Source organism: Haliotis asinina, chromosome 3, assembly GCF_037392515.1.
Source record: "Haliotis asinina isolate JCU_RB_2024 chromosome 3, JCU_Hal_asi_v2, whole genome shotgun sequence".
NCBI lineage: Eukaryota > Metazoa > Mollusca > Gastropoda > Lepetellida > Haliotidae > Haliotis > Haliotis asinina.
In genome coordinates, this window is record NC_090282.1 from 32,861,448 (window position 1) to 32,877,660 (window position 16,213).

At 38.2% G+C, this 16,213-nt stretch overlaps 2 protein-coding genes across 3 annotated transcripts; one reads left to right on the plus strand and one right to left on the minus strand.

Moving 5' to 3' along the window:
* Nucleotides 1-347: 347 nt before the first annotated feature.
* On the plus strand, nt 348-8,141 carry LOC137276747 (uncharacterized). The gene is made up of 3 exons (XM_067808386.1): nt 348-409; nt 5,798-5,917; nt 7,807-8,141. Exons 1-3 carry the CDS (start codon nt 349-351, stop codon nt 7,962-7,964), a joined length of 339 nt encoding a protein of 112 aa, XP_067664487.1. The 5' UTR covers nt 348; the 3' UTR covers nt 7,965-8,141.
* Nucleotides 8,142-9,619: 1,478 nt separating this feature from the next.
* On the minus strand, nt 9,620-15,032 carry LOC137276746 (mediator of RNA polymerase II transcription subunit 30-like). 2 transcript variants are annotated; one of them, XM_067808385.1, is made up of 5 exons: nt 14,958-15,032; nt 12,632-12,893; nt 11,387-11,545; nt 10,472-10,567; nt 9,620-10,227 (listed from the first exon to the last, which is right to left on the minus strand). In XM_067808385.1, exons 2-5 carry the CDS (start codon nt 12,863-12,865, stop codon nt 10,129-10,131), a joined length of 588 nt encoding a protein of 195 aa, XP_067664486.1. In that variant the 5' UTR covers nt 12,866-12,893; nt 14,958-15,032; the 3' UTR covers nt 9,620-10,128. The 2 variants fall into 2 exon arrangements, with proteins under 2 accessions (XP_067664486.1, XP_067664485.1); XM_067808384.1 differs by lacking the exon at nt 14,958-15,032 and adding an exon at nt 14,782-14,852.
* Between the last annotated feature and the right edge of the window lie 1,181 nt (nt 15,033-16,213).

The following is a 16,213-nucleotide window of genomic DNA, read 5'->3' on the forward strand; positions in this document are numbered from 1 at the left end:
GATAGGTATGTTCGAAGTCGTTCATACTGAATATAAGGTGATAATATTGCCTCGTGTTATAACTTTGTACCTTGTTCAAAAACATGTTATATTTTAACGTTAGAAATATCAACACCTCTTTTCAAAGAGCATTGCTGCAAGCAGTGAAATGTTCAAGTGACGAATATTTCTTAATAGCTGGCATCACGAGAACGAAAATCATTTGCATACCTCCTGCAGTCACGTGACTGAATATCCCGGTGTCATTGGCTGGCGACAAACGTATAGCCGCATGCTGCCCCTTGTCGCTGTATGAAGTATGTTTTAGCCTGACAGAAGTGTTTTGGAGCTGAGGGATCAACGTGTAAAATGCTGCGTTTACTTTTCCCCATTTCCATGGCAATGCTCGCCGTAGTTTTGATCCAAAGAGGTAATTTTTAATATTTTTTCAAGAATATTTTGACGTGAACACCGTTTGCCTGATTAAATAACATTTACATTGACGGAGTAATCTGCGTCTGTAGACTTCTCTAATTCGTCGCTCTTACGATGATGTAGCCCAAACGTCGACATTAAGTATTACATGGAAATTCAACAGTAAATTTCATTCTTTATGTGATATATGGGGTTTCAGTTCACTCTATAAATTGGATATGCATGTTGAAATATTGGTTTGAAAGTAATGTCTTTGTCGAGTTATATGTTACCTTTTTCTCTGTAATAGTAGTTATATGAGTATACCAGAGTCATATTTATGCCCCGTCGTGATATTGCTGCACAGAAACGTGCTAATTGCGGCGTTAACCTCACTCACTCACTCACTTACTCATACCTATTGGACCCTCGAGTAGCCAATGATCCGTGTGATAGTCTTGTGGTTGAAGCTTTACGCCAGAAGTCCGGGTTTCATGAGTGCAATTTCCAGCCGATTTCAGGTGCCCTCGATATCGTTGGAATATTTCTAAAGGGGCGTAAAACCATACTCACTCCGTCCGGAACTCTAGTGGCCACGAGAAAATATAGCTTCCTGTTAATTGTTTGTGTTTTTCTTCCAACACCGAAACTACTCAGTTGTCTCTCATGATCAAGGCCTGTGTTAACTAAATCGCACAACAACGGAAACTATGCACTGAAATGTTTATTTGACCAAAACAACCGCAGCCGTGGTATAGTGGGTAAAGCGTCCGCCCGAAGAGCGGAAAGTCGCCGGTTCGACACCCAGCCTCGTCATTCCTAAAGACTTAAAAATATGGTACTAGTTAGTCCCTACCTGGCGCATTAATGCGTGTTACAAGGAATGGTCGGGTTGGAGTCAGTAAAACGTGTCTGAGTGGTGTATCTCAGCATTATAAACCAGCTTCGTACAAGCCGCCACTCATACACACACATGTACTTTGTCACCTGTACTTTGTCACCTGAACGAAATGTCCAATGTCCACGACGTAATGTCCAAAATGCAACATTTCTTCCCGTATCAAATACACTGCCACTGAATAATCATTTTTTATTGTTTCGTTATTACCTATTGTCTTTCATCAGTGAATAATTCATTTGACCATCGTTGTATATCAAGTCAGGTAATCATATTCCTATAACGTTTTCCTTCCCCGAGCTGTTCGATCTTCGCGTTCCCATAGCAACAGCACTGTTTCCATGTAATAGAAACAGTACTGGTGTGTTAAGCTTAAGATATATGTGGGGTATACGATCAGAGTATGTTCCCATCACCGGTTTGTCTGGTCCTCTATTATAAACGGAGTGTATTTAAAGGTGGTTTGTTGCTGAGCAAGAATGCTGTGACAAATTGCATTTAGATATATCCATTTCACTGCGGAAATATTTTTGTGTTACCCATTAAGTCGAGCGAAATGACTTTTCAGAAAATGCCGAATTTGAATCCATGGATTGCCTAGCATCATTTTGTCACGTCATTATGGACGAATACTCAACTTAGGTATATTCTAGATTAGATTATTAAAACACCACACCATCTTCTGAAGTACCTCACTCATATACATATCATTAATTCTAAAATCGGCGTTAAGTTAGAAAATATATTTTCCTTGGTGAAAGCCTGATGATGAATAGCTTCAGTGATGAGCCGCGATTTTAAACGCAGAAACGAAAATGAAACGTCTTGAAAAAGGTTAGAGCCAGTGTTGAAAATATCGGATTGAAATCAGAGAAGCCTCCCCGAAGTACACACCTGTAATTAATATCCGAAACCTGAACGACTACATTAGTAATGCTACCATGGAACTATTCCCTTCCTGCTGGTCAAACAATCAACCTACTAGCTAAACAACTGAAACCAGTGCTGTTGTCAGGGCCACTTACGAAACAAGCTAAATACCGGAGCAACATATACCCGAGCCCCCATGAACACTATTTGGCATGAAGGGTATACTTTTGTTTTTCTTAGGTTTGTATCCTGTTGACGTTTGCTATGTAAGCTAACCCAAAGTATGTGTACGTGTTAACACCAATCAATACTAGAAATGAATACTCTCTTTCACACGGTCAATCCAAGCCGTGCAAGAAACTGCCATGGGTAAACACCTCCCTTGACGGAGCACAAGGTTGTGATACTTATCAAGCAGGTATATGATTGACATGTTTGATGGTTATCGGATAAGCAGTATATAAACATACACATATAATTATGTTTACCTTTACAAGGTATTTCCTTCTGCATTGGTGATGAATGGTTGTATTCACTAGTTACTAATGATCGTATACGTACGCAGATTTGTGTCTGCAGTAGAATGTACCCCTTACCGGGACGTGTACTGGGAACTTCATTTTTTCAGAAGCTACCCAAACCTTGCATTATCTTAGATGTTTGATAAAATCTATGGATTCAAAGGATCAATGTTTACGCTGTTAAACCTCAAATACGATTGACGGTCTAACTTGCCCAGTTCATAGAGGTTGTTTGGTCTGAGATTTGGGGTACTAACTACTGAAACATCATCGAGTCTGTTCAGGTACAATTTTGTAAATATTTCTTGACAGTTGGTAAATCTACCTGTAATAACATGCATCTTGGTGATTGTGGCAGACTACCTCTACAATTTACTTACATGGCCAAAGTGATTAAATACTGGTGTCGCCTATTATATATGCCTGATAATAGACTGCCAAAACATTGTTATATGATGCTCAAGTCCTTAGACGATGTTGGCCGAAATACTTGGGCAACTTGAGACATATTTTATCTAAGTATGGCTTTGGTTTTGCGTGGATCAGTCAGGATGCTGGCAATGTTGATTACTTCATATTCTTGTTTAAGCAAAGACTTTCAGATAACCTTAAACAATGTTGGTTCACTTCAGTCCAAAACTCTAATAAATGTTTTTATTACTCCCAATTCAAGACACTCTTAAATGTGGAAAGATATTTAAATTATGATATTCATTTACATATAAGATCTACATTGTCGAGATTTAGATGTGATAATTTTAATTTAGCAGTTGAAATTGGAAGATACAATAAAGTTAATTACAATGAGAGATTATGTTTATTTTGTAAATTGAATGACAAAAATGTTGTTGAAGATGAATTTCATGTACTCCTGAAGTGTGAACGCTTTTCGGATTTAAGATTAAGATATATTCAGAAATATTTGACTGATTTCGATCCAAATGTCAATTTTATTAATGTTATGAAAACAAGTAATGACTATGTTATAAAAGATGTTCGTATGTTTCTGTACTATGTACTTCAGCGCACTAGAAATGCTTCTTTTAAACAGCATGTGCACTAAAGTCAACACCATATGCAAATGACTGTATGATGGGCCTGTGGCCTTTCACTGAATAAACTTGCCTGTCTGTCTGTCTGTTTGGTATACTGTTTACATAATGTGATAATATGGCGCATTAGATATAGTAATGCACTTTTTTTATAGCTGTAACTGTATGTATTTCATTTCATTTCTTTTCTACCTCGGTGTGTGAAATATCATGTACATTGGCCATATGACCGCATTTACGACTAAAATAAACTTAAAACAAGACAAAGCTTACCGAAAACGACTCCTTGATTTAGAACAAAATCAAGAAGTTATAATCCATAAGATGTGTCTTGTATTACTGCACCAACTTTTAAATGCCTTTGAAGAATTTTAAAATAAACTTCTTAAAAATAAAATATTTATCACACTCATCCATGTTAAACTGCAACACACTATACTAGAAACAACATATAAGGGAACATCTGTGTAAGAAGGCCGATTCTAAGTCGTGTGTTTTTTAAGACAATGCCGGATTCAAACCTGATCAACAGCCCTAACAAAACTTACCAGACGTAAGGAAGGCATGAGGATCATGCACGTGCATCAACACGGTAAAAAAAGCATCAACTCTACGATGTCGCCAGTGTATCAAAATGCCTCCCAAATTCTATCTGACAAGAAATCAGCAGTGGGAGGGTGTCGGTATGGGCCATGGTGGGAGATCTCAAAACGAGGTAGTTCGTCATTTAGAAAGTGCGATTTCCCGCCTGGTGGAAAGATACCGACAGACTGGTGACGTGTCAATTCGACCCGGGAGAGGAACGCCACAAAAAAGTTTCTTCCAGTACAGTGAGAAACAGACTGATATCGAGGTGCCCATTCCGTGGAATTCCACTTAATGTGCAACACAAGAGGCTGAGACTTCAGTGGTCTTGACAGTTTGGTAATCGTGACAGGGGGCACTGGCGTTACATGATGAGCTCCTGGTGAGATTCACAGATGGTCGACAACCGGTTTGACGAAGACGCAGGGAGCGCCACCATGACGTCAGTATTAAGAGCATACGGTGATGAAAGTGTTATGGTGTGGAGTAGAATAACGCATGACCACAGAACTGATCTCGTGACTGTCCAGAGACATTTGACAGGCCAGCGTTGTGTGGATGAAATTTGAAGACCAGTAGTGATTCCATTCTCGCAGAGGATTGGTCGAAACTTTGAGTTCCAGGACGATAATGACTTCACAGAGCAAGAGTTGCTTTGGATTGGCCTGCCAAATCACCATATCTCTCACCTATTGAACATTTGCGGGATGGGATGAGCTACAGGCTGTCCACAGCCACCAGCAAACCTACAGGCACTCTGACAATTCCTCCAAGAAGACAGGTGCCAAATTCCAAAGGAGACAGTTCACAATCTGATCTCAAGCATGCCCAGTAGATGCCAAACATGGATTGATGCCCGAGTCAGCTGGACCAGATACTGACTTTTGTCCACAAAACTGTCCAAATCCAATTCAAATAAATCTCACCATGACCAAAAATCTTAGTGTCCTCTTACATTTTGTTTCTGTTATATCTTAGTAGCATTGTGAAACTGGCACTAGTCCAGATATGTACAACAGTCAAACATGTACCTGCCTACACTTGCATCTCTTCACTGTAATAGATCCCTAGTAACGTTAAATGCGACCCCAACCCCTATTACACTGCACCTGTATGAAAAATATACACGAAACGAAATGGAAAGAACAATAACCAAAAAAGAAGAAAGAAAGAAAGAAAGATAAAGATGAAAAAACGAGGGAAGATACGCAATCACCCGACTTTTACAAGAAAACAACATGATATGACAACAGGTGTGTGCTACGTAAGCAAACCAGGGAAGTATGTAAGGATAAACTGCAGCACAAACACGCAATCAAACTTTCAGTCATCAATGTGTGAAGCCCATTTCTGTTGTCCCTTGCCGCGATATTGTTGGAATATTGCTAAAAGAGGCGTAAATTCCATACTAACTCTCTCTTTATCACAAGTGAGCTGACATATTAATATAGTAAATGGTTTATCCTTGATCTTTGAAGGTGAAAGCGCGTGCAAAAAATGCGCCAAGGGAACCGACAAGCCGAGCTGCAACATGAACTTCACATCAACGTTCCCTGAAGATGATTCCCTGTGTGACCAAGTAAAGAATAGTTCAACAAGTAGGTGTTAGTTGCTATCCATTTGACTGGCGTTTTAGTTGAATGTCAAAGATATGATAAATGTTTGATATTAGATGGGTATTCACAGGTAGGACAGATTAGGTGTATTAACACTTTGCAAGAAATACACGGTATGGGACAAAGTATAGTCTGTTAGCAGTGAAAACGTACCGATGAATTTCACTAAAAACTAAAGGCAAAGCGAATATGTGAAATTAAGATTGCGAACTCTCATACTCTTAGCTTACCAAATGAAATTTTTAATCTCAGAATTTTATTCAGCTTAGGACAAACATTGTTTAACAAACGATAATAATTTCAAATCGCTATTACTGGTTTGTTTTACAAGGGGGTATACACATTAAATGAAACACCGAAAACATGATAGATAGATGTCATTTGATGGGGGTCTTCGTTGTGGACAAGACATAATAGATAAGTACCACTTAATGTTGTCTCAACGGGGAACAAGGCAGAATAGATGGGCGTCGCTTGATGTAGTTTGAACGGGGAACAAGACAGAATATGTGGGTGTCATTTGATGTTGTTTCAACGTAGGACAAGACGGAATAGATAGATGTCATTTGATGGGGACTTTGTGGGTGACAGGACAGAGTAGACTCTCATACTCTTAGCTTACCAAATGAAATTTTTAATTTCAGAATTTTATTCAGCTTAGGACAAACATTGTTTAACAAACGATAATAATTTCAAATCGCTATTACTGGTTTGTTTTACAAGGGGGTATACACATTAAATGAAACACCGAAAACAAGCACGGTTGGTCTATGTTAGTGCTGATCACATACCGCACGTGGATTTGTTTCACTGTTTCAACTACTGCGCTTACCCCTTTGTAGTACGAACCAATAATAACCATTTGAATCTATGATCGTTTGTTCAACAACTTTTATCTTGAGTTGAATAATATTCTGAGACTTAAAATTCTAATTGGCAAGGTAAAATTATGAGGATTCGCAATCTAAATTTCACTTTATTTGGTTTACTTTATTGTTTAAAGTAAACTTCATCGGTACCTTTTCATTGCAAACAGACTTTATCCTGTTGTACGGGAAAGGACATTTAGCTGGCTTCTGGCAGGATCATCATGTGACAAGTGACTGGGTATTCACTTTATGCAAGACTTAATAAGTATTTGGCACTGGCCATTGTCTTGACGGTAAATAGACAGATATCATTTGATGATTGTCTTCTTTTAACGGGGGACAGAGATGATAGATAGATGTCATTTGATGGGGGTCTTCGTTGGGGACAAGACATAATAGATAAGTACCACTTAATGTTGTCTCAACGGGGAACAAGGCAGAATAGATGGGTGTCACTTGATATATCTGAACGGGGAACAAGACAGAATATGTGGGTGTCATTTCATGTCTCAACGAAGGACAAGGCGGAATAGATAGATGTCATTTGATGGGACTTCGTGGGTGACAGGACAGAGTAGATAGGTGCCATTTGATGTTGTTTTGACGGGGGACAAGACAGGATAGATAGGTGTCACTTAATGGGGGTCTTTGTGGGGGACGCAATAGATACGTGTCATTTGATGTTGTCGTAACAGGGGACAAGACAGGATAGATGTGTGTCATTTGATGTTGTCTTCACGGAGGACAAGACAGGATAGATCACATTTGATGGGGTCTTCATGGGAGACAGGACACAATAGACTGATGTTATTTTATGGGGTCTTCGCAAAAGATAACACACATGACATCTGGGAACGTTTTCTCCTGGTATGTGAAGTAGTCATTTCATATTCTCAGTTTTTACCTGACATACGACAGGATAGTCTAGTGACATACTTGAGAGTATATTAGATAGCAAAGAACTGATTCCTTTATTCAGTGTGGACGTGGTGTTTGTTGCAGATGATGACTTGTGCAAGAGCTTTCCGATGGGCTACAGGCTGGTCTGTGACCAAAACGTCACCTGCGAGGGCACCTGCTCCGCTGCCATGGCAACAGGAATTAACTCGTTCACTCCAGTTGTGCTTGTGGCGCTTGTGCTTCTCTATATCAGCCCATAAAAGTCGTACATCCGTGAACAATGACACGTTGAACTTTCCTATGTAATATTGCAGTTTAATGCATTTTCCAACGATTTGACTTTAAACATTTTGTTTTGATACTTATTCTCTCCCTGCAATAAAGAATGTATATATTAACATACCTGTACAATGCTCTCTCTTCCTCCTTCTTTCATATTCCATGGAAAAGCGTAGGTATGTTGTGCCCTTAAGTGCACATAAAGCATTACGACCATTGTGCATTTAAGGGCACAACATACGTAAGTAACAACATACCTGTAAGGTACCTAGAAGTACAAACTGTGCTACTACCTTTTCAGTTTTAAATTTCTCATGACTTACGTTTGTTACTTTGAAAGTAGGTACAATACCTGTTCCCAAAGTCATTCTCTCTTTGTTCACTCTCTTTGTTTGTTATTTTCTCTCTCTCAGTTTATGTATGATGACAATTGTTGTGCTTGATGGAAGCTTGGTGGGAAAAATGTATACGATACCAAAACCATTTGGTTTCCCTTTTCCTAGTTTGTTTCACAATCATCTTATGTTGATTATGTTGTCTGTACAAAAAATAAGTAAAACATAGGTTAATTGATGGAAAATGGGGAAAACATGACACATTTTGATAAGGCCAAAGATGTAATTTTTCCTTTTTGGTTTTACTGGAAAAAACCCATCTCCCTCGGCATTATGATATGCACAACATGGTTTGATGACCTACCCCTTCTCTGTAATGAACTCATCCAGTGATAAGGGATACATTAGAGACAGGGTCGGTTGTCACAAGATTCATTGACTAACACCTTTCTGAATCAATAAAGAATATCATCAATACCCATGACTGTGTTATATTTGGTTTCATAAACCAGGGGCGGTGAAGTAGCCTAGTGGTTAAAGTGTTTGCTTGTACCACTGGAGACTGGGATCGATTCCCACTACAGGTGCAAGCCCATTTCTGGTGTACTCTGCAGATCTTTGCTTATGATATCAACTCCTGGTTTGCTTGGTTAAGACTGGGTTATCTATAAGCTAGTTATTGATCCTGAATGGGTACAAATCCAACAATGTTCTACTCCTCGAGCCAACCCATCCTTCTTGTACCAGACAGGGACCAACAGGTACCACACTTTAACGCCTTTTGATATGACACAGCCAAGGATCGAACCCATGCCCTTCCGCTCTCTGGGCAGGTGCTCTAAGCACTACACTACTGAGGCAGTCATTGACAAACAGGAGACAATGTAACATACAATAGTAGACACCAAGAGACCTGGACCAAAAGGTCATCAAAATGAGTGTATATTTTTGATACATTACAAATATTACACATATTGCATTCACTCTTTTGTTCACTTTCTCCGTTTCTCTCTTTCTCTCTCTCAGTTTATGTATGATGACAATTTTTGTGCTTGTGCCAGTTATTGATCCACAATGGGTACAAATCCAACAATATTCTACTCCCAAAGCCAACCCATCCTTGTTGTACCCATTTATACCAAGCACCAGGTTGGGACCAACAGGTACCACACTTTAACGCCTTTTGATATGACACAGCCAAGGATCGAACCCATGCCCTTCCGCTCTCTGGGCAGATGCTCTAAGCACTACACTACTGAGGCAGTTGTTAGACAAACAGGACACAATGTAACACACAATAGTAGAAACTAAGAGACATTTTTACATTACAAATATTATACATATTGCATACATTCTCTCTCCCCCAAACAGTTAACCTCTCCTGAAATATCTCCCACCTACAACCGAGTTTCACTGACCACTCAGTGACACCACGTCAAGTTGAAGGTGGCAACCGTTGAGTGACACATGGCATTGATATTTACCACTTTGTTAAAATCCAACAGTCAACGGTGACAAAATAAGACAAGCCTGCAATTAGATGAACAGATCTGCAGATCCTGGAAGGGCAAAGGTATGTAACTCAGCTGTGAAAGGTAGCACTTACGACTTTGCTCCATTTCCAAAGAAAACTGAGATTCACAAGTTCACAAGACCAGAGGTCAAGTCAAAATCAGAGGTCTTAAGACAACAGTTTTTTCCTCCCTGGAATACTGGAATACATTGGTATCTATGGTAACATGTGAACTGCAGTACTGCCTAGCCTCCATTGTCCTGTGTATCAGACATTGTATGTGACCTTGGCCTTGTATCACGTTTTCCTCATAGTAATCATGGTGTTGATCTCCCAGATGATGGAACGTATCTGGTCAATGATGTCTTTAATTTCCTGGTTCTTCATCCTCACTTGCTGTAAACAACAGAAACTGACATTTCAAGCCAATATCTTTCTCAGCTTTTGTCATAGGGACCTGCCAAAAGCATGCATATGTTCTTCAACAAAAAAAAACATTACAAATATTGACCTTCATGTACATTAAAGCAAATCTAACATTTTCTTCATTCAGGGGCAGACGTAAGTTACAATTTGAGAAATTTCTTATGATTTTCCCTAACAAAATTATACATTGATATTCAATACAAGCTTGACTCACTTCTACAATTTCTCTATGTTCCTCTGCAACATATCTGTATACGTCATTGTTCATCGACGTCTGATCCACCTCTGAACCAACCAGCGGAATCAGCAACTGGAGAAAAGGAGGTTGGAATTTGAAATAATAAAAGAAGACAAGATGATACCTGTATAAGTTGTTTAGCCCAAAATTAGACATTTAAGATAACCATGTACTAATCATAAAAACTCTGATACTATTAGAGGTCTACAGAATTACTGGTAGGTAACAATTAGAAATACAAATGAATGCATCCTTTAGACATTTTGATTTGAAATTATGTACTTTACAAACTAACGACTTGATCCACCGAATGAAAAGGCAAAATGATTCAGGACTGGTTTCCTGTGTATAATTTGCGTACAACTAATTCGTTGCAATATCAAACAAAATGAACTAGTCACAACTTTGAACTTGTAAAAAACAAGAAGACAACATCTTCATAAATATGTCTGCAGGTTATGATTATGTCAAATGTTTTGGTGTGTGTATAGCAACGTGGAAGTAGCATATTGAAAGGTTTTAAAGTTCTGCTCCAGAAAGGAGCGCTACCATCAAATTCAGTTGAAGACAAACTTGCTGCCATGGAAACAGAATTTCAAAATACTAAAAGGCACCAGTTCACCGCCAGACCTATCTATGTGCCAAGTTTGGTGAAGAAATAATGAATGCTTTAAAAGTTCTGCTTCTCGAAAAGAGAAACGTGCACGGACAACCAGGCACATGTCTGATGTATCCATTCACTTTAGTTCAGGTTCATAACAACATATTCGTAAGAGAGAGAGAAAGCATGGAGTATGTTGTTGTATGTGTCACGATTCATGAACCTATATAGTAATAAACTGCTACATGGAAGTCAATCTAATACCCAGTAATGTATTACAATCAACATACCTCTTCTGGTGGTTCCGGGAAGTGTATAGATATTTCATTTACTTTGTTGTATATCACTCGTAGTTTCTGAAACATCTGGAGGATGATACGCAGCTGTTCATCAATCTTGATCCGCCTCTCCTGGTACAGCTGTGGACTAGCTGTTACTCCATTTGGAATCTAAACACATCATCACCAATGTATTTTCTCTAAACAAACAAACAAACACTGCTCAAAGTCTTGTCAAACTGCCATTACGGTTAGTGTCCTGTTCAACTTTGGCAAAATCCAAAGGTTATGACAAAAGTATACACACTATCGGGGGTGATCAGGGCTTCCTTTCCCAAAGCAACAAGGTGATCGTAAGTCACCAAGATAACCTTAGTGCAATGTTAAAGAATAGGAGTTAAGGCTAACCTTAGCAAAGGATGCTATGTGAAAGGAACCCCTGGACTGTGAACCCACAATCACAGGTTTCTGGAGAGGCAAAAGGGCCTAACTCAGGACAGCAATCACCACATGGTGAATATGACATGAAAACTGAAAGAGTGAGTGAGTGAATAAGTTGTGTTTGAGCTAATTTTAGCAATATTCTAGCAATATTATGGCAGATGACACCAGAAGGGGGTCCACACATTGCACCCATGTGAGGAAGCAAACCCCAGACTTTGGTGTGAGAAGAAACAGTTAAACACTAACTACCCTACTGCCCTCACAACTGAATGACAATCACACACACTATTTTGGAAAGGAGATAAATATGTGAAATATTTTTGTGAGTAACCAGTAATTTTTGTCAGTAATAACAACAGTTCCAAGGCTTTTAAATAGGTAGTACAGGATAATATGGCCTGATGAAATAGCTGGGGAAATTGCCATGAAAAACAAATTTATTACCCTTTGAACATTTTGGGTTTAAAATTCTACCATTTTTTCTAGTAAATGTTTTAGTACAGTTGTACTTGAAGTGAGTCTCTTCAATTTCTGCTGTGGTATGGGACATAAAGTGTGTTGCCATGACTGTTGTTAATATTCGAAAGGCCATAAGTCTTAAGGTTTCCGAAAGTATGTTTATAGAGACTGGCCATTTCAAATAATAAAACCATTTACGATATCAAGGGTATCAAGGATTCACATTATCTGAGAAATTTCAGAGTACTATTACTGAGGCAATACTTACCAATGTGAAAAGACTTCCAGTTTATCCAAAGGCTAATAATAAAGATATTTACTTCAGCCAAGGAAGTATTTCAGTGTTTCACCCACCTGTAACCGGTACATCTGCTGAAATAATTCTGTAGCTTTGGAAACAAGGTCATGAACAGCTTCCTGCCCAGCTCTACAAAACAAAGCAGCATTTATCTCTTTGGGTTGCACCATCATCTGTTGTTGCGGTGACATCTGTGGGGGTGGTGGAGGCGGTGGTTGGTATGCCTGATATGATGCAGGAGCAGACATCTGGGCTGTCAGGGGGTAATGTTGACCTGGGCCAGCCATCATTCACAACTTTTAGTATCCTATAGACTTCCTGAAAATATTGGCAAAAATATCACAATCATGGGGGTAGGGGTGAACACACTCTCAATAAAAGTGGGTATGCACGTTTCAATTTCACCTGAGTTTCAATGGTTGTTTAAAAAACTTTCAGGACAAAAGGGCAGGTGCACACCCCACCTTTGGATCCATCGATGGATAATCTTTATTAGGATTCAGCAAATTACAGAGCTCCAGATAAGGCGCTTATTTGCGTATTTTAATCAATAAAAATAAGATTTACTCAATTAATTACAAATCTGGGAGTACCAAAAACCAGTCAGTATCACCCAAAACCCAACAGGTCTATAATACTTTGCATACTTTACTCAAGTAGCTAAACTGACTTGCGTATGATTCATCATGGCGCCTAAACTCTATAACAGCATTAGCTAATAGTAGGCAATGCCTATATATGCATACCATTACAGCCCTAGCCACTGTCCAGGTTTTATGCAAACAGGCACATGACTTCCATGTTGAGTATTTGAAATGGCTGTCAAATGTTTGGCAATATGACGATTGCTAAAAAAATTTAGTCTATTGAGATGCATTTATATTTATATATTTAGTAGAGTTAAGTACTCAATAAGGATAAGAAGGTCTGTGTAAAAGTACTCAATTCTTTTAACTAGTGGGAGTATACAAAATGCTAGTTACTACTCAAAAAGTGAAATTACTCATACTGACATGGGAGTAAATACTCAATCGCTTGAAAAATTATCAGGAGCTCTGGAATTATATTTACTGCATTACTTGGTGTTGTAGTTATCTGTACTGAAGTATAACGTGAGCTAAACTGTTTGTCAGTAAATTCAGTAACTTACACTGATTATGCATGGAAATCTTGTGTTCTACATTTGGAAGTTCATACTCATCCAAATCAGTTAATAACGTTTAACTTTTGTAGGACTTAATGGATGCATGCAGATATGTGAGAGAATAATGAATTTCACATTTCTGTTGTTTTTTTGTCAATCACTTCAAAATGGAAACATTGCTGGTGACTCTTTGTGTTGATTTCAGACTACACAATACAAACAGTAATGATACCTACTGTAGTATTTGTTTACCCAGTACACCAGAACACAAACAAAATACTGCACTTGTAAAGCTTATGTACTACTTATTGCATGCATGTTACAATATACTAGCTATGATGACCTTTGATGATAATCATAAATGATACTATACTTAGTATGAATGAGGTCTTTGAATGTCATTTAGAAGTGAAAATACATAAGAATGAAGATTTTTATGGATATCAACTTCTTTATGAGAGAACACAACGTTTCGGAGTTAATGCTTACTCCTTCATTAAATCTTCATTCTTAGTATGAATGAGTTCACAAACATTATCTATGTAGGCAAATTATCAACATGTTGGCACATATATACATATTTCATACAAACCTTACAAGTCAAGCCCAGATTTTCGAAGTTCTCTTAGCGCTAAGATAGTCGTAAGTCAATGTTAATGTATGGCACTTACGACTGTCTTAACGCTATGACAAAGAGAGCTTCGAAAATATAGCCTAGGCCCAAAAAATCAAATAATAACAAATGTGTGTGTGTGGTAAAGTGTACAGCTCCATATCTACTTTCTTAAAATATATATTAGTAAAAGATAAACTTATGAACAATGTGCTTTGGCTTCATAAATATAATATGGGTGGGAAAGGTCCAACGATGCACAATGCCTCAATCGGAATATTATATGATGCATCCGACTTTGTTAAATGGTGTGTACTGTGCCATGCGCTGATTCAGGTTTCTGGAACCCTTATCGGTGCCTTCATCAAAAGCAAGATCTCGATATTCTTTGTAATGATCCAAAAACCATTTGCTGTTTTCAATATCCCCCAAGTTTGATAGTAACTTACTTGCAAGTATGTAAGCACTCGAATGGAAGACAAAACGATAGTGAGCAATTTAGAGTTATTCGCCCTTGGTTAGATCTAAATAAGAAGTTATACATTTACGGAAACTATAATATGTTTCCAGAGCGACCATCAATAATTGACCTGACTTCTGCACATCTGGCTCGAATCTCGTGTACCTTTTCGTTTTATTTTTGCTTAGAACGAAACTGAAGCCATTAACAAAATAAAACCCATCAGATCCGTAAACTATTCTCCTAAACACACTTGTTATAGTACATTTAAGACCTTCAAGCGAATATAAATTCATTTATGGTCAGAAAGGTTTATGTATAGGTTGATCAACCTTACAAATTAATTTTTTTTTTTTTAAACTCTGAATATGTTTTGTCCGAGAGTGATTAAACGGCTTACACCACGAGGGTATTATTAAATACGCGAGTAGTGTATTAAGCATGATGGAGATTATCAAAATAGTAGTTTTATTGTTTTTGAATAGAAATAATTGCCCTGGGTCAGTTAATCAGTTATACTAATAACACACGTCCAAGAACAATGGACATATATATTTCCGTTTTAAACTTGTAGTTAATAACGTTTAAACGTTTAAACATTCATAATTCAAAACATTTCTTCTTATAGTATATTCACCCTAATCACACAATACTTTATGATTAAAAATTACAACTGAATTACAGATTATAGGATATTTTGTTCATAGAATTGAGCTCCATCTTCGAACTCACACCCTAAGAGTCGGGCACCTAATCGCCAGCATACTAGGTAAAAAATCGCTACCGAGGCTTCCACTGACCGTGTTAGGCCACTGACTTTGTGTGTTAGGGGTTAGGCGATTTTGGTGCCTGACACTGAGGGTGTGGGTTCGAATATCAGATGGGATTCCCAACGATGGAATTAGAACCAGATGATTACATTTCACCACTCTCTACATGGCATTATGCTCATGTATTCCTAACAAATGTGTTATCTGAATCATCTAAATTTTAATTTCACAACTTCTTTGAACAAACGAATAAAATATCTCTTAGATAGATTTTATTTACGCAAATATTGACTTCTCCGGAAGTGTCCCGATGTTATTACGATGGACGATAAGTCTAGGAGTGTCTTTTGTTATATATCGTCAAGTGAAATGACATTGGAAACTTCAGCTGCGCCGATGATGTGTTAATCCAAACCAAATGCGTAAATTGATGAAAAGTAAAACATTATCCTCATATACGAGGTATCGTAAAACTCGTTTGTGTGCAAAATTGTTTTATGACTGGAAACAGTTATCAGTCCTTCGTCTCGCAAAACGACCTGGAGCTAGATCATAAAATGTATCCAGGTATTGTATTGACGCCTTGTGGACACGCTGAAAGGCAGAAAGGAGTGATATGGATTTGAGAACGTGGGTCTTGACGTGTATGCG